This window comes from Somniosus microcephalus, chromosome 11 (genome assembly GCF_052327205.1).
Source record: "Somniosus microcephalus isolate GS21.2 chromosome 11, FLI_Smic_1.0, whole genome shotgun sequence".
Classification (NCBI taxonomy): domain Eukaryota; kingdom Metazoa; phylum Chordata; class Chondrichthyes; order Squaliformes; family Somniosidae; genus Somniosus; species Somniosus microcephalus.
Genome location: NC_140997.1, coordinates 60759301 through 60784191, shown reverse-complemented (window position 1 = coordinate 60784191; position 24891 = coordinate 60759301). Strand labels below are relative to the sequence as shown.

The following is a 24891-nucleotide window of genomic DNA, read 5'->3' as shown; positions in this document are numbered from 1 at the left end:
GATACATACACTTACTGTGCCAAAATTACACAGCACACTTTTCTTGAAAGGAGGCTGTGGCAGCCAGAAACAGAAGAGAGGCCAAATTGCTACTCTGGTGTTACAGTTTCTCAGAGTGAGACTATCCTCTGCATCCAGGGCTGCTAACCCTACTAAGAGCCATGCTCCAAGGTTTGCTCATCTCCACACAATGAAGGTACTATAGCTACTTACTAGATAAATGACGTTTGCAGTCAGATACCACCTCAACAATAATTGAATACAATCCTCTGTTCCAAGAGGCCATCGGGTTGCTCAAGTTGCCACATAGTTACTATATGCAACTCTGCACTGAAGGAACCTGGTCATCCAGTGAAATCTGCGCATCATGTCCACCCATTAACAACCTGATGCCTTCTTTCCACAGGAAAATGCGCCACCACTTGCAAACAGAGCAGGTGTCCTTTGTTTGAAACACGTGTTCACTACAAACGGCTTGATGGGGCAGATGCCCCCTGGGATAGCCAGACAAAACATGTGCTAACCTGGAGAGATTAGAGAAACTCCTCAGAAGCATGGTGTGTTGTCTCCCAGGTGTCAGGGTAAAGGAGATCACGGAATGAGTGTAGAACATGCTGCTGGTGGTGGTGGGGGGGGGGGGGGGGGTTGGGAACAGCCAGAAGTCATGGTCCATGTTGGAACTAATGACAGAAGAAGGAAAAGGGTTGAGGTCCTGCAGTCAGAGTTGAGCCAGGTCTCGGTTATTGCCACTATATCATAATCCCATGTGGTAATTTATGCCTACAGCTCACCAACCTTACTAACTATGCTCCATGCATTCCAAACCCCTCCTAGCTTTCATCGCATAACAACCCCCCCCCCCCCCCCCAGAAAAGGGTTGAGGTCCTGCAGCAAGGACGCTAAAGAGCAGGACCGCAAGTGGTGGTAATCTCTAGATTACTCTCAGTGCCACATGCTAGCGTGTATAGGAGCAAGAAGATACGGCAAGTTAATGTGCAGCTGAAGAAATGGTGCAGGAGGGAAGACTTCAGATTCCTGGGGCATTGGGACCAGTTCAGGGGTAGGAGGGACCTGGACAAGATGGATGGATTGCACCTCAAACAGGGATGGGACCAGTGTCCTTGTGGGGAGGTTGCTGTTTTGGGGGGGGGGGGGGGGGGGGTTGAAATTAAATTGGCAGTGGGAGGGGCACCAGGATGAAGCTCAAGAGAGAGGAGATAGAAGGTGCACAGAGGACTGGGAGAGGCAAAACATTAGAATAAAGAATAGTTCAGAAATAGGAGGGTTTAGACTGGGGGGGGGGGGGGTGGTTATGCGATGAAAGCTAGGAGGGGTTTGGAATGCATGGAGCGTAGTTAGTAAGGTTGGTGAGCTGTAGGCATAAATTACCACATGGGATTAATGATATAGTGGCAATAACCGAGACCTGGCTCAAACAAGGGGATGATTAGGAATTTAAAATTCCTGGCTACAAGGTATTCAGGAGAGATAGAAGGGGGGGCGGGTGCAGTATTGATCAAAGATACTGTTACAGCACTGAAAAGTGATGAGGTACATGAGGGTTCAAAGACAGAATCTATTGGGTCAAAATTAATGAATAGAGAAGCTATTACGCTGTTGGATGTGTACTATAGGCCACCAATCACATGACATTCACTGCAGGAGTTCCTCAGGGCAGTGTCCTAGGCACAACCATCTTCAGCTGTTCCATCAATGACCTTCCCTCCATCATAAGGTCAGAAGTGGGGATGTTCGCTGATGATTGCACAGTGTTCAGCACCATTCGAGACTCGTCAGATACTGACGCAGTCCGCGTCCATATGCAGCAAGACCTAGACAACATTCAGACTTGGGCTGACAAGTGGCAAGTAACATTCGCACCACACAAGTGCCAGGCAATGACCACCTCCAACAAGCGAGACTCTAACCATCTCCCCTTGACAGTCAATGGCATTACCATCGCTGAATCTCCCACTATCAACATCCTGGGGGTTACCATTGATCAGAAACTGAACTGGACCAGCCATATAAATACTGTGGCTACAAGAGCAGGCCAGAGGCTGGGAATTCTGCGGCGAGTGTCTCACCTCCTGACTCCCCAAAGCCTTTCCACCATCTACAAGGCACAAGTCAGGAGCGTGATGGAATACTCTCCACTTGCCTGGATGAGTGCAGCTCCAACAACACTCAAGAAGCTCGACACCATTCAGGATAAAGCAGCCCGCTTGATTGGCACTCCATCCACCACCTTCAACACTCACTCCCTCTACCACCGGCACACTGTGGCTGCAGTGTGTACCATCTACAAGATGCACTGCAGCAACTCGCCAAAGCTCCTTCAACAGCACCTTCCAAACCCGCGACCTCTACCACTTAGAAGGACAAGGGCAGCAGACGCATGGGAACATCACCACCTACAAGTTCCCCTCCAAGCCACACACCATCCGGACTTGGACCTGTATCGCCGTTCCTTCACTGTCGCTGGGCCAAAATCCTGGAACTCCCTTCCTAACAGCATTGTAGGTGTACCTACACCATATGAACTGCAGCGGTTCAAGGTGGCGGCTCACCACCATCTTCTCAAGGGCAATTAGGGATGGGCACTAAATGCAGGCCTAGCCAGCGACACCCACATCCCATCAATGAATAAAAAAGTGGGAAGAAAATAGAGGAACAAATCTGCTGGCAAGTTTGAAAGATGCAAGAACTATAGAGCAGTGATAATTAGGGACTTTAACGATCCTAATATAGACTGGGAAACAAGTGTGGTGGGTAAAGAGGGGGAGGAATACCTCGATCAGTATATTTCCAGCCCAACGAGGAAGGAAGCAATCCTGGATCTAGCTCTGCGGAATTAAAATAGGGCAGTGGTGCATGTTTCAGTGGGGGAGCATTTAGGAAAATAATCACAGTATTAGGTTTAGAGTAGTTATGGAAAAGTATGAGGAACAATCAAACGTGAAACTGGAAGAGGGCCAATTTCAGTGAATTGAAAGGGAATCTGAAAGATCATTCAGGTACAGACTGACTCTTTCTACGAGAATAGATTAGCAGGTAACATAAAAAAGGAAACCCAAAAGGTTTTTACAAGCATAAATAGTAAAAGCATAGTCAGTCAAAGGGATGGTGGGGCAGATTAGGGACCAAAAAGGAGGTGGTCTTGTGGAGAGGCACTAAATGAGTACTTTGGATCTGCTTCACTAAAGAGGAGGATGTGGCCAACGTCACAGTAAAGGAGGTAGTAGATAAATTCGATAGGATAAAAATAGATAAGGAGGTACTCAATGGTCAGTGCTCAAAGTAGAAAAAAAGTCACCCAGTTTGGATGGGATGCATCCTAGGTTGCAGAGGGAAGCAAGGGTGGAGATAGCAGAGGCTCTGGCCACAATCTTCCAATCCTCCTTAGTTATGGGTGCGGTGCCAGAGGACTGGAGGATTGCAAAGAGTGATAAACCCGACGACTACAGGCCAATGGGGAAACTGGAGACACTAATCAGTCAAAATTAATTGTCACTTGGAAAGATATGGGTTAATAAATGGCAGCCAGCACAGATTTGTTAAAGGCAAATCTTGTTTGACTTTTGATGAAGTAACCAATGTTCCCCCTAATTTTGTTTGGCTCTGCGCGGCCCCTTTAAGGGGCTGCACAAGCCATTCAAAATACCACAGATGCGCAGTTTAGGGAACATCAGAAGTAACCAAGAGGGTTGAAGAAGGTAGTATGGTTGAAAGTCATTTGATAAAGTACCACATAATAGACACGTTAGCAAAATAGAATCCCACTGGATTAAAGGGGCAGTGGCAGCATGGATACGAAATTGGTTAAGAGACAAAGCAGAGAGTAGTGGTGAATGGTTGTTTTTCAGATTGGAGGGAGGTATACAGTGGTGTCCCCCGGGGTCAGTATTCAAACCACTGCTTTGATATCTATTAATGACATGGACTTGGGTATACAAGGCACAATTTCAAAGTTTGCAGATGACACTAAACTAAACTGCACCACAGACTTCAGGAGAGCATAGACGGACTGGTGAAATGGGCAGACAATTTAATGCAGAGAAGTGTGAAGTGATGCATTTTGGTAGGATGAATGAAGAAAGGCAATATAAACTAAATGGTATAATTTTAAAAAGGGGGTGCAAGAACAGAGACCTAGGGGTGCATATACACAAAACCTTGAAGGTGGCTGGACAAGTTGAGATGGCTGTTAAAAAACATAGGATCCTTCGCTTTTTAAACAGAGGCATATAGTACAACAGCAAGGCAATTATGCTAAACTTTAATAAATAGAATCATAGAAACTTGCAGCACAGGAGACGATCATTCAGCCAGCTGTGCCTGTGCTGGCTCTCAGTCATGCTTAGTCCCACATCCCCGCTTTTAGCCCATAACCCTGCAAGTTCCTCATCAAGTACCTGCCCAACTCTCTCTTAAAATCATTTATGGAATCAGTTTCCACCACCTTTTCAGGTAGAGTGTTCCAGATCCCAACAACTCAAAAAAATCCTCATCTCCCCTCTAGATCTTTTTCCAATTATTGGTTAGGGCCCAGATTGTGTCTAATTCTGGACACCACCCTTGGAGAAAGGGTGTAGAGGAGATTTACTAGAATGGTACCAGTGACGAAAGACTTCAGTTATTTGGAGAAACTGGAGGTGTTCTCCTTAGAACAGAGAAGGTTAAGGGGAGATTTAATAGAGGTACTCAAAATCATGAAGGGTTTTGATAGAAACTGTTCCCATTGGCAGAAGGATCGGTAACCATAGGACACAGATTGAAGGTCATTGGCAAAAGAAGCGAAGGGGCGACAAGTAGAATTTTTTTTTATTTTTATAAAACGCAGTGTTATATTATCTTGAATGCACTGTCTGAAAGGGTAGTAGAAGCAGATTAAATTATCTTTCATAAGGGAATAGGATAAATATTTGAAGGGGAAAAATTTGCAGGGCTATGGGGAAAGGGCAGGGGACGGGACTATTTGGATAGCTCTTTTCAAGAGCCAGCACAAGCATGATGGGTCAAATGGCCCCTTCTGTGCTGCAAGATTCTATGAACCATCCCTGATCTAGGTGTTCTCTGCAGGTTATGGCCAACGTTCCCTCTAATTTTTTGGACGCCATGTTGCATTGGCACAACGCTGCGGCAGTCTAGCTTCTGAAGTGGAGGTAGCGAAGACACGTCTCCTCTGATATGTCCAGGTACGTATGGGGAAAGTGGATAAACACAGGACCCATGAGTAACAGATGTGGTCAACAATACATCAGGCATTGTTGTGGCTGCTTTTGCTGGCCCCTCACACTCCTCAGCATGCAGTTATGCAATGCATTTCATACCCCACAAAAGGAATATCTATCCTCATTTCTTTGCAACTTGTCCACGATTCCAGCAGCACAGGAATTATTTACTAGTTGGAAGGCTCAGTTTTGGGGTTTGTTTTGTTTTTTTTAAAAAAAGAGGCCCCACTAGGGGCAAGTGCTTGGCTGGAAAATGGGCCACCCGCCCTCTCGTCATTTTAAAGTCAGCAAAATCCAAGAACAAGGAAGCAATGTATTCACAGGAGGGGAAAAAAAAATCAAAAACGGAGGACTACCCAACAAATAATAAACATTACCAAAAAAATGCAACTGAAATCCAAGAACAAAAAAAATGCCCCCATGTGCGCAGTAGCAACAGTGGGCAGAGCCTTGCCCAAGCGTCAGGAGATTTTGGCATGGAACCTTTGCTCCAAATCAGCCAACATAAATCAGGCTGCCTGCAAATCAGTCACGCAAGGTCAGGTGACCAATTTTCTGGCCCTGCAGGGAAAATCAAATCGGGGCTTAGAACTAAAATAAATCCTGAGCTGTTGGAACCATGGAATTATCTGTTGCAAGGAACTGATCTAAACAGGGTTATATTATCTACTGCAGGCTTTGGTCTTTATTCTTTGAGAAAAGTTCAATCTTCAAATAATGATTTATTGCTACCCAGGGTTGTTATTGGAGAGGGGATGAAAAAGAAAACCAGGAGGAGTCAAGTAACATTGCTCTATTCAAATCACGGCAAGACCTCATTCTCAGCCACACCCGAGATCGACAATACAAGCAAACCCAACAAATTTAAATCAGCTTTGAGCAACAAACTACAGGATTGGTGGGAGCTTTATAAATAGCTGAACTACTTTCAAAGAAAGAAGTGCATGTTAAATTGCCTACTGTACACATAGCTCCTGTCTGGTAAGCCCAGGTTAATTGGCCCGTCTCCTCTATTCCAAAGGACAACGGCAAATCCTATTGGTGCATGCAAGTTGAAACAATGAGGAGGAATACCTTTTCTTCCCCCTCTGCTGGGCATTATCCCAAACTCTGCCATTAGGGTCAGCTGTTCTTTGCTATTTTAAATGTACCAGCCAGTGACATTTGAAGCACTAAAATAAGCTAATTAGGAGTATTAACAGCAATAAATGTTTGTGGATTGACAGAACATTCACAGAAACCCCACAGTGCAGATAGAGGCCATTTCGGCCCATCGAGCCTGCATCAACACATATCCCACCCGATCCCCGTAACCCCACATATTTTAATCCCCCTAACACTAATGGTCACTTTATCATGGCCAATCAACCTAACCCGCACATCTTTGGACTGTGGGAGGAAACCGGAGCACCCGGAGGAAACCCACGCAAACATGGGGAGAATGCGCAAACTCCACACAGACAGTCACCCGAGGCCGGATTCGAACCCGGGTCCCTGGCGCTGTGAGGCAACCGTGCTAACCACTATGCCACATTAGTAAACAGTCACAGAACATTGGCATACTGGAGGAGTTATATGGTACAATTGATTTATTTAGTTTATAATACTCTGTACACAAGCTCCATCATTTACAAAAATATCCAGAAAAGTATCAGACCATAGCAAAGGCGCTCAAAGCTGAATACAAACTTTGGTGTTTATACATACATCTACAGGTCCAGGCTACAACAAATTAATAGGGAAACAAAGATACTGTTCTTGTGAGCTGCAGTATCCCTTCAACTATCCTTTAAATAAAAATCAAATTTTGGTTGACTTTGATAATTAGTGTAGATTGAAGCATAAAGAAATTCCTTTTCAGTCAACCTAAAATCTTAAAAATAAAAACTCAAGAATTTCCAAGAGATACTGCAATTTACCAAAACAGCTGAACAGTATTTCAAAACCCCAACAGTTTAACGGAACATTTCTCATCACCATCCTAACATCAGTCAGCACTCAGCATTTGGATCAGGTGGTGAAAAACTTACTATAAACATACACAGCAATACTTCAACCCAATAACATGCTCCTATATATAGGAGCAAGATCCCCTCTGTCTGAACTATCAGCTCTGGTGGCCTCCCACTTAATATCGGAACCCAAATTGTCCCTTTTTAAATTACAGTGCCAGAAAGCGTATCAAGAATCAGCAGTGGATTTTTCTCATGGGTTAAGACAGGTTATCATGGCAAGTTTTTTCTGCAAATAGAAATACAACAACCAAATTAGCAGACAATATACTTTGTTTACAATGGCAAAGGGGAACTGCATTCTTCAAGAAATTGCTAATATAAACAGCCCAAATTGTCTATTGGAGATTTCTACAGATAGACAAGACCTGTCGAGGCAGCTGCGCTCGTCACCTCAATTATTGGGTCTTTGTTCTTGCTTGCCCCTACCCCCCTTACTACTGTTGTCACATAGATATGGTTTAAAAACTTTATTTCAACAGGTTGTATGGGTCACCATAGTGACAACAGGCAAGAGCAGAACAGGTGGCAGTATGCACAAATATTTTTCTCCAGTGGAGCTTCCCAGCAAAAAAAAGGACAGCTCCAATGAAACTGGCAACCAGTTACAAGTCCAGAATGTGGTACAAACAGTTTGACATAAAAAAGGACCCATGAGAGAGAAACAATTTTATACTGACTGCACAGTCAGCGCTTGGAAGCAAGAAATGCCTCCTGAATTTCACAGATAGAACACATTAAAAAAAGGGACAAAACCAAAGCATCAGCCGCTTTGTAAATACCAAGTTTACAGAATTAGATCAACCAATTCTTACGAGAAGCCAGTAGAAAAGGTTTCTGGCTAATTAGGTTGGGTTAGGCTTCCTTCACCATTCACTACACCATAAGGGATAAATCAGTGAAGTACAAGCAATGGACTTGCAGCATAAGGTAGTGCAAGAAAGTGTAGAATGCAGGTGATGAAAGTGTAATGTGAAACCAGATGACATTTTATAATTTTTTAGACCAATATGGGCTCAAAAATGCTTTCCTATGGCAAGCTCCTATTGTGAATATAAAATGGGGTAAAAGACTTGCAAACACTTCTCTGTGCTTCACATTTCAGGACAATGAAATACTGATGAAATACTGCTGAGAGTTCAATTTCATTCAGTATGGAATGGCCAACTACACCCAAGATTTAATTTTTATGCAATTCAATTATAAACTTATTGAGGCCAGGAATGAGACCCAGAGGGCTTAGAAAGTCACAAAACACTGCACTTAAAAATGCTGCAATCCTTACCCCAACTTTCCTAAGCAAATCTCCTACAATGTTAAGTGCAGATATCCGGGCTGACGGAGTCAGAGGGCTGCCAGTGTAACCATCTGCAAAAGTTTAACAAATAAATACAAAAATCAGATCAATAAAAACACACGAGATCGGTTAACATTTGTGTCTCCCAAGTAAAAAATACATTGAGTAAAATCAGTCATGGAGCAACGTAATGTGCTTGGAAACAAGCTAGCGTTGTTCACAGGGGAAGTATCGAGGAGGTAGGCCATTAGACCCATCTAGCTCATCCTTTCATAGAACCTTACAATTCCCCCATGAAGGCAGGGATCTCCCACGTAGAAAGCCACACCAAGCAAAAGCCAAATGCTTCCCAGCAGGGATCAGGTCAAGTGACAGTGGGTAAAGCTGTTTGTGAACCTTTTAAATGGGCCATTATAGTATCGCTGACAGATCCAGAAGTAGATTGCCTGCCACCGCAAACCAGGCAATAAGCAAATGTCAAAGACAATGAAAAGCCATTGATTCTCATCAATATCACTATTAGCAAATCCTCCCAGAATTGTCCCTTTATTATAGGCCAAGTATAATTTTTGTAGCCACTGGTCCCTAGAGATTCCACTACTTTATATAGTGGGTTGTGTCACTATTAATTAGGCCTATTTGAGAATCCCACCTAGTGGCGTCCATAACAAATCCAACAAGCAATCTTGTAACATGGTTACTAGTTCTGATTCTGTTGACTCACTTCAATTAGGGCACTCCCTATTGGGTTACTCAAGGTCACTTATTATTACAACAATTATTTGTACAAATCGCATCCTTCTCATGAGCTATCCTATCCTGCTTTCCAGGGTGGGAATGCATTATCTACTCATCAACTCTCCTTCACCCATTTCATTCAATGCAGACGACAATTCTTTAGTGCTCAAGGCGAGGGATTTTAGCACTGAGAAACTAAACTTCCCAATTTGGGCACTCGTACAGCATCAAGCACAGCCAGTTGCAGAGTAAAGCTGCTTCTGCTCCACCCACTATGCCTCAGCCCAAGCTGCAAAGTCACTTCCCCAGATTTCCTTCCTGTGCTCCTCTGAATGAGATTGCAAATTAGTACCAAATTAGGGACAGTTTTAGAATGCAAGCCCATACCCACCAAGGTCTGGATGGACTGCCGAAATCTCATTTCAAAGGCTCCTTACACAGTCAGCAGAGACACTGATCAACAAGGGCTGGATTTGAACCCAGCTCCAAGAGGTGAATGGCCAATATCTAAACTACTGTGCCACCCAGTTCACCATAACTATTTTTGTAGATCTTCCTGGGATATCAAATCAGCTTCCCTAATTCCTATCCTGAAGATATTGAAGCTACCCTCTCCTCCCTCTTCTATCCTACCTGAACATCCTACGTCCCTGTATTAGGAATTCACTCCCACCTCCCGAGGTAAGCCATGCTTCTGTAGACATATTTTGAATGATGTATATGATGGAAAACAGACAATACAGAGGGCCTAAAAAAGACATCAGATCATTCTAAAATATCAAATTATTCAATAATATTGAGTGTTACCTTTTGTAAACATAGCAGGTGTGGCGAACCCACTGCTGGGTCCTTTACACATCAGTGGGGTCGAAGGCATTGTTGTGGATGCTTGCACTGATGCATTTTCAGACTCTGAGGTATTCGTAGGTTTCCTGATGGGCTCTGGTTTCTGCTGTACTGCCAATTCTTGTCTCAGATCTGGAAGCAAATCATTTTTCATGCAAAATTTTTGATGGCACTTTTTCCAGAAACAAAGCAGTGAACTTTTCCAAGCATTTAACTGTACATCCAAAATTAAAATCAAAATAAAAAGCTACGCTAACCTCGTGCCTCATCTTTCAGTCGTTGTACAGAAACTAAAAGATTTTCTTTCTCATCTAGTTCACTCTCCAGGAATGCGTTCCTCTCAATTGCCTGGTTCAGGCGCTGCTCAAAATCTTCCAGGGACATAATAGTTGCTCTGTGCAAGAAGCCAAAAACAGAATAGAATCAAAAAAGGTACTTAAGATACACATCACTGCAAGTACAAAGAAACCTTTACCAGGCTAAATAATTGGCCCAAAAACCACAGAACTGGGATTCAAAATTATGAACTGTAATTTGAGACTTGGCAAGAACTACAATAAAATGTAAACTTGGTTACGGTGCAAGTAAAAGAACATTGCAGATTCTCAGTTCAGGAATTCAAGACATTGCACTACCTTTTCTAAATTAAATATCTTCCAAAGCCACTACGAAAACAAGTCAACTAAATCAGCATATTTATATTTAATGACTTGTGCTGAATCACTGTTGAACTAGTGGCATTTTGAATAAAGTATCCTGCCTTTTATAAAGCTTAGATCCCGATCAGGCCTTTAACAAGATGTTCCTTTTTTTTTAAATAAAAGTAAAGAAAAATTCCAAATGATGTTTATGAAAATGATTAACAATTGGCATTTTTAATCTTTTAAAAGGCATGCAATAGCAAATTAGCACTTAAAAAATACAAAGCATTGCATGCATGCGACAGTGGCAATACCGTTCTATGTACAATGCCACCTTTTACCACTAAATGTAAAGCCATTTAAAATTCATGTGAAAAGTGAGGATTTGAAAGCAATCTTCACTTTCATTAAAGCAACTGTCAACATTTCATTACTCAACTTCAGCCAGTTCAAAACAGACCATTTGCGTGTCCTAAAAGCATGATCATGAGATAGGAATCTCACTCAGCCAGCCAGTCACGGGCCCCACATCAGAACACAAGAACTCACTATAGCCGCATATGCCAAGCAGGATCCCAAGGTTTTAAACGCACAAATGATTTTTTTGGCTCTTCATTCACAACCTTCAAAACAACATGCTGGTTAGGTGCCAGATCTTGCAAACCTCAAAGCTGATGCTCATTTCATAATATAAAATTAACATTCAGAAACCAATTATAAAAACATGAGCGCGCACACTTTCTTCATCCCCTCAGTATTTGTAAAGGGAATCGAGTCATTAGTCCAATTAAATTTCAAAAAGAAATCACAATCCAGAACACGACAGGCAGAATTGATCCATCACCTCAACCACATCTGATGAATTCTGCATTAAAAAGTGTGCAAGAGCTCAGAAATTAAAAGCAGAAAATGCTGAAACACTCAGAAGGCAGGCAGCATCTGTGGAGAGAAAGAGTTCACGTTTCAGGTCAATGACCTTTCATCAGACCCGTTTCTCTCTCCAGATGCTGCCCGACCGGCTGGGTGTTTCCAGCATCCACAGAATTTTGCTTTGGTGTTTGAGCTCAGGGTGCACATGTTGGAAGCAACTGCTTAAGTAGGAATTTTGTTCTCTCACCATGGGTGCACAAGTGGGAGTTAGACAGAAGTTAATACACCAGTCAGCCAGGAAGCAAGAACTCTGCTGCAGTTCAGGGTTTGCAAATACCCTTGCAAGCAATCTCAACAGTTTCTGTAACCAGATTATAGCCCTTATGATCCCAATATCTGCATCTTTTGCTCTTAGACTTGCAAAACCAACATAAACCAGTATTAACGATTAACTCTGCTTGCAGAAACACTGAAATTTACATGTCCTCAGTCTCTCAAAAGATGAATATCACATGCTTAAACTAACTTCATACTGGCTAAAATAATCAAATTTAATTTGTAATTAAGATAGGCAAATATCTTGTAGCAAATAAATATATATGAAAGGATATAGATGTACATGATCAAGAAACAGCCCACCTTTAAGCTTCAGACATTTTTCTAATTAAAACAGTCCAGCATACATTTTTCCCCCCAGTTGACTATTTCAGGAAATGCTGGAAACCTAGATCAGTCAGCATCTTCCAACAGAATAGCTAAATTGATGTTTTGGGTGAGAGTGCCGAAGAAAGGTCAACTTGTGGCAGAGCCACCAGGGGACTCTGATCTAATGTACATAATTATCTTTAACAAATTATTAGCTACAGAATGAATCTGTATCTTTGTTCATATTATTGCATGTACATAGCGTGGTCCCTTTAAGAATGAGACCAAATGCGATGACGTCATCACGTTGATCACGTGATCCTCTAGCGGCGGGAAAACGTGATGATATCATGCTGGGGAGCCGCCCTAGCCAGTCCTTGTGGAGCCAGGAAAGAGTACAGACCTGTAATTTAGTTCTCCCGTGTTTGTGTTAAACTCTGTTGAATAGTATTAAACATCGTTTGTTTGATAAACTGACTCGACCTCAGTCCTTTAGTTAGGAATCTAGCCATTCCTACAGTGGTGACCCCGAATTTTCGGGAACAATTCTCACGGAAGAAGCGAAGCGAAACGAAACAAAACATGGAAGCGAACTCCGTGGCTTTGAAGCTCCCACAGTTTTGGGAACAACAGGCGGCCTCCTGGTTCGTACAAGCAGAAGCACAATTCGAACTCCGAAACATCGTTGCGGATCAGACCCGTTACCTTTACGTGGTCTCCGCACTCGACAGCTCCACGGCCTCATGGATAATCAGCCTGCTCAAAAACCTCCCGGTTGACAGCAAGCATGGTACTCTTAAAGCGCGGTTAATACAGGTCTTCGGGCTCACGAAGGCGGAGCATGCCCACCGACTGCTCGCTATGCCCGGGCTTGGCGATTCCAAGCCATCTGAGTTAATAAGCGAGATGCTCACGCTCCTTGGCTCCGAACCACAATGTTTCCTCTTTCGGGAGTTATTCCCGAGTCAACTACCCGAGTAGGTTCAGGCTGCCTTCACCAGATCGGAAGCCACAGATTGCGCAGCACTTACTGCAGAAGCAGATACGATTTATGCGGTCACGCAGCAAAACTGCGCCGCCACGAGGCACCCCGCCCCCGCGAACGCCGCCGTCCCCCGGCTCGTGCTTTTACCACGCCAGTTTTGGCGCGAAAGCCAGAAGCTGCCGCCCTCCCTGCAGTTTTGCGCCTAAAACAAAAAATCAGCATCAACACCAGCAGCAACTCCAGAAAAGGAGGATCGAGTCTGAGGGACGTTCCTCGGCCGCGATGGCAATTGGACATTCCGGGAAGCTCCTCTACATTACAAATTCCCTCTCGGGCCGGCGCTTTTTATACGACACCGGGGCGCAGTGTAGCATCCTTCCTGCCTCAGCACTCGATATTCAGTCTGGGAGGCACGGCCTCTCCCTCGAGGCAGCTAATGGCGGGGCCATTCGTACCTTTGGCAAACGGCGGGTCCAGGTGTACTTCGGCGGGCAACGGTTTCAGTGGGAATTTATCACAGCCAAGGTTTCGCAAGCCATCCTCGGCGCGGATTTCTTATGCGCCAACAGTCTCCTGGCGGATGTAAGAAATCATCGATTGGTTAACACGGCCACCTTCCACTCCATCCCTTGCTTCCGCAATTCCGCAATGTCGCACATTGTCTCCTGCGCGTTGCCCTTGCCGGACGAGTTCACTCGCCTATTATTAGGTGAATTCCCGGAGCTGACCAAGCCCACTTTCTCCTCCTCAGCCACTAAGCATGGTATCAAACACCACATTACTACGACTGGCTCTCCAGTTTACGCACGAGCTCGGCGCCTGGAACCCAGCAAGCTCGCGGCTGCAAAGGCAGAGTTTGCCACGATGGAACGGCTGGGGATTATTCGCCAGTCGAATAGTCCCTGGTCCTCGCTTCTCCACATCGTCCCGAAGCCCGGCGGCAGATGGCGACCATGCGGGGACTACCGACGCCTTAATGACGTCACTACTGCCGCTCGGTACCCGATCCCGCATATTCAGGATTTCTCCGCCCATTTGGCGGGAAACTCAATCTTCTCCAAGGTCGACCTCGTCCGTGGCTACCACCAAGTTCCCGTACACCCGCAGGACGTCCAGAAAACTGCAGTCATCACTCCCTTTGGACTGTTCAAGTTTCTATGGATGCCATTTGGGCTCAAGAACGCTGCACAGGCTTTTCAGCGACTAATGGGCTCGGTCCTGCGGGATCTTAAGTTTTTATTTGTCTATATCGACGACATCCTGATAACCAGCTCCACCAAAGAGGAACACGTCTCCCATCTACGCACCCTCTTTCGGCGCCTCAGCCAACATGGCCTCAATCAACCCGGCCAACGTCAGTTCAGCCTACAGCAGATTGACTTCTTGGGCCACCGCATTACTTCGGAGGGCGCAATTCCGCTGCAATCAAAGGTCGAAGCAATTACGGCATTCCCAAGGCCGCAGCCCACCAAGGCTCTTCAAGAATTCCTGGGCATGGTGAATTTCTACCACCGCCTTGTACCGAAGGCAGCACAACTCATGCAGCCCCTCTACGAGGCCCTCAAAGGCAAGGCTGGAAAGGATACAATAGCCTGGACGGTCGAAATGGACAACACTGTCGACAACACAAAAACCGCTCTAGCCAATGCAACTATGTTGGCGCACCCTCTGCCAGGTGCCACCATCGCCCTTACCACCAACGCTTCCGACTATGCCATAGGCGTCGTACAGGAACAGTGGGTCAACGGGACGTGGCAACCACTGGCGCTTTTCAGCCGCCAACTCCGGCGCAACGAACACAAATACAGCACTTTCGACCGGGAGTTGCTGGCGCTGTTCCTGGCTATCCGCCATTTCCATTATTTGTTAGAAGGACATCCCTTCACTGCGTTTGCAGGTCACAAACCACTGACCTTGACCATGGTCAAGACCGCCGAACCGTGGTCGGCTCGACAGCTAACTTTCATTTCAGAATTCACGACAGACATCCAACACGTAGCTGGCAAGGACAACTTGGTAGCTGATTGCCTTTCTCACGCGACTGTACGGGTGGTCCAGCTGGGCATCGATTATGCCCTCATGGCCACCGATCAGGCATTCGACCCTGAAACACAGGCGTATCGCACCGACACCTTTAGCCTCCAACCGGCCGATGTGCAATTCCACGCAGCAGGCACCTCGTTACTCTGCGATGTCTCCATGGGAGATCCCCGCCCGATCGTTCCAGTTACCTGGCGCCGCAAAGTTTTTGACGCCATACATGGGCTTTCCCATCCTGGCGTGAAGGCATCTCAAAAATTAATGTCGGCTAAGTTCGTCTGGACAGGAATGCGTAAGGATATCCACGACTGGGCTAACACCTGCGTCGTCTGTCAAAAGTCTAAGGTGCAACGTCACGTCAAGGCCCCATTCGCATGTACCAGAACGTCGATTTGACCATGTCAACGTGGACCTCATCAGGCCGCTTCCACCGTCACAGGGGTACACACATCCTCACCATGGTCGATTGTACTACTAGATGGCCAGAGGCAGTTCCTTTGGCGTCTACTGTGTCCACTGATGTCGCCAGAGCCTTCCTCTCATGGGTCGCACGTTTCGGCGTTCTGGCGGACATTTCTTCAGACCGCGGTCCACAGTTCTCTTCCGAGCTCTGGAACGCTGTGGCCCAGGGTCCCGGCGCTAAGCTTCACCGCACCACGGCCTATCACCCGCAGGCAAACGGTTTGTGTGAACGTTTCCACAGATCGTTAAAGGCATCGCTGAGGGCCAGCCTCCAAGGCGCCGGATGGGTGGATAAGCTTCCATGGGTCATGTTGGGTCTTCGCACGGCACCCAAAGAGGACCTGCAATCGTCCGCCGCGGAGCTCGTGTACGGCCAGCCACTCCGCGTACCAGGAGATTTCCTGCCGCTTCCAACTGAGCAGTGGTCCGCAACCGACCAACTCAGCAACCACCGGGAAGCAGCCAAGGCTTTTGCGCCTATCCCAACTTCGCATCACGGCCTTCCATCTTCACACGTACCAGCAGAGCTAAAGAATGCTGAATTTGTATTCATTCGTCATGATGCCCATAGGGATCCGCTCAAGGCCCCTTACACAGGCCCTTTCTGCGTACTGGAGACAGGCGACAAGAGTTTCTCCGTCGACATTGGTGGTAAACCCGACCACATATCCATTGACCGTCTCAAACCGGCACACCTGGACATCGACCGGCCAGTAGAGACCGCACAGCCACGACGTGGTCGACCTCCCGCTGCATCCATGCCAGACCCAAGGCTTCCATCCGCCAGCTGTTCAACAACGTCCACTCAAGAATACAGGAGTCGCTCTGACAGGCTTGTCAGACCTCCTAGTCAATTGACTTTTACTGTTAAAGACAATTCTGGGGGGCGGGGGGGGGGCGGCGGCGCATGTAGCAGAGCCACCAGGGGACTCTGATCTAATGTACATAATTATCTTTAACAAATTATTAGCTACAGAATGAATCTGTATCTTTGTTCATATTATTGCATGTACATAGCGCAGTCCCTTTAAGAATGAGACCAAACGCGATGACGTCATCACGTGATCCTCTAGCGGAGGGAAAACGTAATGACGTCATGACGTCAGGCTGGGGAGCCGCCCTAGCCAGTCCTCGTGGAGCCAGCAAAGAGTACAGACCTGTAATTTAGTTCTCCTGTGTTTTCGTGTTAAACTCTGTTGAATAGTATTAAACATCGTTTGTTTGATAGACTGACTCGACCTCAGTCCTTCAGTTAGGAATCTAGCCATTCCTACAAACTTCCTATATTTTCTGTTTTTGTTTCAGATTTACAGCATCTGTAGTAATTTAACTTTTGCATATAGAAATCCAAGCTCTTTAAAAGATCAGAATTCTTAGACCAGAAAAGCTGCAGAGCTGACCAATCCAGAAAGAGTCTCTTGCACAATGTTCAAAAATGAAGAAATTGAAGCCAATCATCTAAACAACAATACTACTTTGGCACTCGGCAACACAGATCCCTGCAATCTTACTTTTTGAAAATCACACTGCAAATATTATAATTGTGACCCTATGGGACACTAATTGGGGTGGGGAAAGATGCTAAACATAGCCTAAAATCTTAGCTTTGTTTAACAAGTCAGTATCTGCAGACCCTAGAATACGTAGAACAATATTGATTTTAACCCGAGTTGTGTAATGAGTCATATGGCTGCAAGAGTGTCCAAGTGGTTATTTTAGATCCAAGCCAAGAGAGTCCATCATGGGCTAGAGAGCAACAGCAGAACAACATTTATATACTATAGCACCTTTATACAGACGTGACCTACCCTTCATGCTGACTCTTTGATCCACTCATACTTATTCAAATGCTCAAGTCACTTTGTCCCAGATAGATTCCAGTAACTTCCCCACAACTGATGGATCTGTAATTACCTGATTTTTGGCTCCCTCCAGTCTTAAATAATGGAATGACATTTGCAATTTTCCAATCCAAAAGGCACAATTGCCAAGTCTAGAGCTAATGCATCTGCAATTTCCCCACCTGTTTCCTTTAATACCCTAGGATGGACACCATCAGGTCCTGGAGGCTTGTCTATCTTATGTCCCATTATTTTCTCCATTATCATCCAAAACAAATATTGTAACATTATAGCCAACAAGTTACTCCCCATGAATTCTTCAGGTTCACTTATACCGCTGGTACTTTGTCCTCTTCCTCTACTGTGAAAACGGATATGAAGTATTAATTTACCAAGTCTGGCATTTCCTTATTATCCATTATAGTATTACCTACATTCTTCTTTACCACAACTATTTAGTTATATTTATTAAAAAAATACTTTTACCATTAGCTTTGGTATCCCTTGCAAGATTCTGTTCATACTCCATTTTTGCAACTTTTATTACTTATTTGTATCCTTTTGTTTGTTTGGTTTTTTAAAAAATAGCTTTCCCAGTCTGCTGGATTTCCACTATTCTTTGCATTTAAGCAAGCCCATTGTCTCTGACCTCATTTTTGTTAACCATGGTTTCTTAACTGCACAAGTAGAGCTTTTTCCTTTCAGGGGTATGTACTGGTTTTGGATCATTAACTACTCAGCCCAGTTTACTGTCAATTTATTGCTCATCCCTTTGAAGTTTGCCTCATTTAAAATTTTGGATTGTTACTCTCCCTTCTCATTCCATCATATTAAAGGTCGCGAGTCGCAAGATCTTTCATTGCCGTCAGATTGTTAACTAATTCTGATTCATTACTCATCACTAAATCTAGTATGGCCTGTTACCTTGTCGGTTCCAAGACATTGTTCCAGAAAACGGTCTTGAATAAATTAAAAACATTGCCTTCACTACTAGAGCTATTCCACTTCTCCCTGTCTGAAAATTAAATCACCCGTTATAGCCACATTATTTCCACTACAGACTTCCCCGATCTCCGTATTTATACATCGCTCCCCGCTACTTCACTACAGTCAGGAGATCTTACCAATGTCCTTTCTTTCTACCGCTGTAATAGTTTCTTGTATCAATATTGCTACTCCTCCTTTCCCAATCCTTTCTGAAGATTCTATAGCTTGGAACATTTAGCTTCCAATCAAGCCCAGTTTGTAGCCAGGTCTCTAATGTATATCCTTTAAGCAGAATTTGCACCAACTCATTAATTGTATTTCTTCTGCTACGTGCATGTGCACATAACCAAGAGTTGGGTAACTGTCCCCACCCTATCCATTTCTTACACTTCTTGACCCATCACACTTCTGGTTGCGAATGCTCTGTACATTGCAATCTCAGCCAATGGCACAATACAAAGTACATTAAACATGAAAGATACACTTACCTTTTAGCCCGTTCCAAGTCATCATTGGCCTGTTCCAGTTCTCGGATGTATTTCTGCAGCTGGTCTTTAATTGCTGTGGTTTCAGTAAGCTCATCCTGTAGCATAGTAGTCCGTTTATAATTCTCTGAATGATGTTCTTCAAACTTTTCCTGAAATTAAACGCAAGAAATCAGACATAGCTGCTAGGAGCAGAACTGAAGATGTACTTCACAATACTCATCCAATGCAGGCAGCAAGGAGCATTCTTCCTCCAGCCCAGATCAAATGACCATTATCCATTTCTCTTTGCCTTAAAATACATAGGAATGCTGCAAGAAAAGACTCATTGCCCAACCAAGGACCGTCATTTGGATGAGGTACTGGAGGACTGCTGCCACCTCAATGTTCCCTCTAATTTTTTTTGGCACCACGCGGCCCCTTTAAAAAAAGGGGCTGTACAAGCCATTCAAAATAATGTGCGTGCACGGTATTTACATTGAAAAACCGGCTGCACAGGTTCCTTGGAGCACGGAGTGGCTGCGCGGCTTAAAGGGAACGTTGCTCATCACCTGTCTGTCTTTCATTTGGGAGGGGATGAGGAGGGGAAAGGAAAACCTTCAGAAAAATGCAAAATTTGCAGCAATGCATTACAACAGTCTTCATGGAAGTAAATCTACTGGATTTAAAATTCAATTACATTTTACGAACATACAAAATTGATGGACAAGAGGAGACCAGCTGCTCCATACCATGATGGCTGGAGCCTCATGACTACTTTTAACACTGCTCATGGTTTACTCTCATCTCAAAAAAGCAAATATGCAGAATGTGTCGCAAGAACAAGGAACAATTTTTACTCCAACAAGTTTTTACTCATTTCATTGAAACCAGATGAATCATTTCATCCTCGTTGGCACAACTTCTTCCAGGAATTTATTAGCATTACAATTTTAGTTGAAATAGTAATTCAAAAGCAAAAATATTTTAAGTTCACTGACTCAGGCTTCATTTATGAAGAGGCCAATATCCACTAAAAGTGCAGGGTTTAAAACTGGATCAATCCACTCAGCTCAGAAGAATCAGTGTTCACCCATCTTAGAAATAAGATTTTAAATAGCAAAATTCTGAAAGCTAAAAACTTCAAGCTGCCCACGTCACCCTGATCTTGCATTACTTTCTGTCCTGTGGCATCAAGATTTAATGTTTCATTGGGCCCAAGAAAAAGGGTAGCCATTTGTGTTTACAAACACAACACAAGACATGCCATGTTCAAGACCAGCAGTGCTATTCGGAAATGTTACAATATTGTTCATTAAACAAAAAAACCCAACAATGATTTGGCATGCACTGCCTGAAAGTGGAAACCGATTCAATAGTATCTTTTAAAAGGGAACTGGATATATACTGGAATAGGAAAAAATTGCATAGCTATGGAGAAACAGCAGGGGAATGGGACTAATTCGGCACCAACATGATGGGCTGAATGGCCTCCTTCTGTGCTGTATGATTCTATGATATCTAGCTGTGTAGTGCATAAGTGTTTTGATAAGTTGGGAGAAGTTTTGAAGCATCCAAACAAAATCAGCACACTGCCTCATCATAGCATGTACAGGACAGGCAGTCATTTTTGCTAGAATACGATACATTCATAGCTGCCAAGATCTCAGCATGGGTAATGCTAGAGCAACACAACCGCTGCTCTATGTTGTTTGAGACTTTGAAGGAACTGTCCAACATGAACTCTTAAGTTCTGCCTTTTCAGGCAGTGGAAACTAATTGAAGTTCTTGGCTTGGTTTTCAAAGCCACCTCAAACTTCTCCTAGTGTTTGGCTATATTACAACAGTGACTACACATCTAGGCCTAATTCAAAGTTTAAAATAGCAAGCAAATCTATTTTAGAAAAAAAAGTGAACACACACCCAAGTCATATAATGTAGCTATATATGTCCACACAACTCAAATAGACAAAATATCAATTATTAGGATCTAAGCAAACTTGGTAAACAACAAACTGCAATTCTTTTCCTTGAATTTCTTTGACTGTGGGACCCTAATGTACACAGTTCCATAATCTCAATTTCAGCTGGGGGAAGAAATCTTTCTGCGGTTGCTCATTTGTGCGTTAAGCCATCGCTCAACCATATATGCCACTTCTAAACTATAGTCTGTAGGGAGAAAGATGAAAGAAATCACATGAGCCTCAAAAAAAGTGTAAAATGGCAGAGAGAGTAATAAAGAGGGAACAAGATAGGAGCATAGGTGTAGAAGCCAAATGCAGGAGTACAAAATATAGGAAACTTTGGTTTATCCGGGAGGTTGTATGTCCAGAATACTCGATCCAACGGCAAAAATCAGGAGCCGTTTTCTGTAAGTTCTTTTAGTTCTTGTTCTTTTTTTCCGCCCCCCCCCCCCCCCCAAAGTCAGGCACTGCAAGGTCTGTAGCTATAGCAACAGCTTCAGCTAGAGACACTTGCAGCTGCAGCCGACTCTTTAGAAGCTGTTGCTAAGCAAGTGTTTGTTGTCAGATACGGAGATGAAAACCTCCGTATGCTTCAACATTAACTTTGTATGTCCGGCAGTTTTGATAGATCGGCAACCCGCCGGTGCCGAATATCACAAAGTTTCCTGTACTTTGCATTATAAAAGCAGGATTACCAAAAAAATGCAATCTCTTCAGGATGATTTTTTTTTTTTTTTTTAAACTGGGATTTATAATAACATTTCAGAACTTCCCAAAGTGCTCCATAGTGAATGCACTTCAAATAAAGTGCACGGTTTTTCAGTAGCATCCTATTTGCACATAGCAAGGTCGCACAAACAGCAAGTGAGATAGTGACAAGTTCATCTGTTTTAGTGGCTTAGCTGAAGGATAGATGTTGACCAAGACTTCCGAAAAACTCTCCTGCTCTTTAAATGGTGTCATGGGATCTTATAGATCAGCAGTAGGGACTTGGTTTAACAACTCATCTGAAAAGGGGCTGAAGCCAAAGATGAAATACAAATAGTTAATACTAGATGACTATTTCCCGGAAGTATTCACTGCAAAAAGACACTAGAAGATTGTCACCCATCACCAGAGGTTTTGACAACTAAATTTAGATGACTCTCACTTGTATGAATCTCCTAGACAGGTTTAGAACGGCGTATAAATAGTGAAACCCAAGGAATGGAGGATATATGCGCAAGAGTACTGAGACACACTAGGGATGAAATCTGTAAAGTGCTGAGGAAGTCAATGAATACTAGGGAGGTCCCACTGGATTGGAAAGAAGAAAATATGGTTGTGTGGCGGAACCACCAGAGGATTACGGACAATTGTATATAATTCCTTTTACAGCAATGTAGTACAGCTGGGGGCTGCACCTTTGCATAGTGGTTAGCACTGTTGCCTCACAGCGCCAGGGACCCGGGTTCAAATCCGGCCTCGGGTGACTGTCTGTGGAGTTTGCACATTCTCCCCATGTTTGCGTGGGTTTTCTCCGGGTGCTCCGGTTTCCTCCCACAGTCCAAAGATATGCGGGTTAGGTTGATTGGCCATGATAAAAATTGACCCTTAGTGTTGGGGGGGGGGGGGGGGGGGATTAAATACGTGGAGTTACGGGGATAGGGCTTGGGTGGGATGGCTGTCGGTGTAGGGACCGGGTGCTAGGGTTTGGATGATCAGCCATGATCTCGTTGAATGGCGGAGCAGGCTTGAAGGGCCAAATGGCCTACTCCTGCTCCTAGCTTCTATGTTTCTATGTATCTGTTAACTGTACTAGGGCTTTTTCCTGTACTCCGCATGATGACGTCATGCTGTCCGTCACGCGATCTCTCAACGGCGGGAAGAACGTGATGACGTCAGAGCTCGAAACCTGCTAGCAGTTTCCAGAGAGGTTTTCAAGCAGACCTGACCTATTTGCATTGTATCCTACAGTTTCCTGTACAGCTTCGTTTGTTCATTAAATTTTATTGTTTTTGATTTTCTGAGTCAATCTCAATTCTTCGACTAGGAACCCCAGTTCCTACATTGGTGACCCCGATTTCTTCGAACAATTTTCGTTGAAGTTACATCATGGACACGGACGCCGTCACCCTCCAACTGCCGCACTTTTGGGAGCAACAACCGGCCGCGTGGTTTTTCCAGGCGGAAGCCCAATTTGCAATCCGGGGAGTAGCAGCGGATTTGACCAGTTATTATTACGTGGTCGCCGCCCTCGACAGCGCCACGGCCTCGCGGGTCGTCAGCCTCAAGAGTCCACTGAACGATGGCAAGTACGAAGCTTTAAAAGCACATTTACTGCAAATTTTCGGTCTGTCCAAGTCGGAGCGCGCTCGCAGACTTCTCCATGCCCGGCCTCGGGGACTCAAAACCCTCAGAGCTCATGAGCCAAATGCTCACGCTTTTGGGCTCGGAATCACAATGTTTGCTGTTCCACGAGCTGTTTCTCTGTCAATTACCAGAGCCAGTACAGACGGCCTTGGCCAATTCCGCGATCACGGATTGTGCTGAACTCGCCACGGAAGCGGATAAAACATTCACCGTCTCACAACAATCTTGTGCAGCCGCGAGGCGCCCATCCCCCACAAGAGCGAATCCTCCTCCTCCTCCTGCAGGCTGGTGTGCATACCACGCTCGTTTCGGCGCGAAGGCCAGAAATTGCCGTCCGCCCTGCAGTTTCTCACCAAAAAAACCTACCTCAAACAAGTGGCTTCTGAGAAGATCAATAAGGCCTAAGGGACGCGCCGAAGTTGCGATGGCCGTCGGGTCCGCAGGGAAACTCCTATACATTACAGACTCCCTGTCGGGGCGACGTTTTCTCTGACACTGGCTCCTAGTGCAGTATCCTACCAGTGAAGCTAGATCTTCAATCCGGCGGTCAAGGTCCCCCCCACCCCCCTCCTCGAGGCAGCCAATGGTGCGGCCATTCGCACGTTCCGAAAGCGTAGGGTCCAGTTGAGTTTTGGCGGCCAACGTTTTGTTTGGGAGTTCATCACGGCGAAAGTCTCAGGCCATTCTGGGGGCAAATTTCGTCTGCGCAAACGGGTTTCTCGTCGACGTCCGACACTGCCGGCTAATCAGTGCCTCCACTTTTCACTCGGTCCCCTGCCACCGAAACACCGCGATGTCTTGGTTAGTTGCCTGTGCAGTCCCATCTCCAAATGAGTTCTCTCGTCCTCAGTTCCCTGAGCTCACTAGGCCCACATTTTCTTCTTCAGTCGCGAGGCACGGTGTGGCGCACCACATTACCACAACAGGATCCCCCATTTATGCGAGAGCTCGAAGGCTGGAACCCGGTAAACTCGCGGCCAAGGCGGAGTTCCATACAATGGAACGCCTGGGTAAGATTCGACGTTCGAATAGTCCTTGGTCCTCGCCATTACACATTCTTCCTAAGCCGGGCGGGGGATGGCGACCATGCGGCGACTACAGACGCCTGAATGAGGCTACCACACCGGATCGGTACCCAATTCCTCACATTCAGGATTTTTCGGCTCATCTGGCAGGGAATTCCATCTTTTCCAAAGTAGACCTCGTCCGAGGCTATCAAGTGCCCGTGTGTCCTCAGGACGTCCCCAAAACTGCCGTCATCACACCTTTCGGGTTCTTCGAGTTCATTCGTATGCCATTTAGGCTGAAGAATGCAGCACAAGCCTTCCAACGTCTCATGGATTTAGTGTTGCGCGATCTGCCGTTCATCTTCATCTACCTAGACGACATCCTTATTGCCAGTAACAGCACGAAAGAACACATTACGCACTTGCGTACCCTTTTTTCTCATCTCAGCCAACATGGCCTTATTATCAACCCAGCCAAGTGCCAGTTTGGGTTGCACAGCATTGAT

At 45.0% G+C, this 24891-nt stretch overlaps 1 protein-coding gene across 3 annotated transcripts in view; it reads right to left on the bottom strand.

Moving 5' to 3' along the window:
• The window catches only part of nde1 (nudE neurodevelopment protein 1), a 60075-nt gene that overhangs the window by 12497 nt on the left and 22687 nt on the right, over nt 1-24891 (bottom strand). For all 3 annotated transcript variants that reach the window (XM_086000799.1, XM_086000798.1, XM_086000800.1), the window contains exons 4-7: nt 19087-19235; nt 10385-10521; nt 10089-10259; nt 8532-8614 (exon numbers count right to left, since the gene is read on the bottom strand). In XM_086000799.1, coding sequence (XP_085856925.1) covers nt 8532-8614; nt 10089-10259; nt 10385-10521; nt 19087-19235 — 540 coding nt within the window. The remainder of the gene's footprint in view (nt 1-8531; nt 8615-10088; nt 10260-10384; nt 10522-19086; nt 19236-24891) is intronic.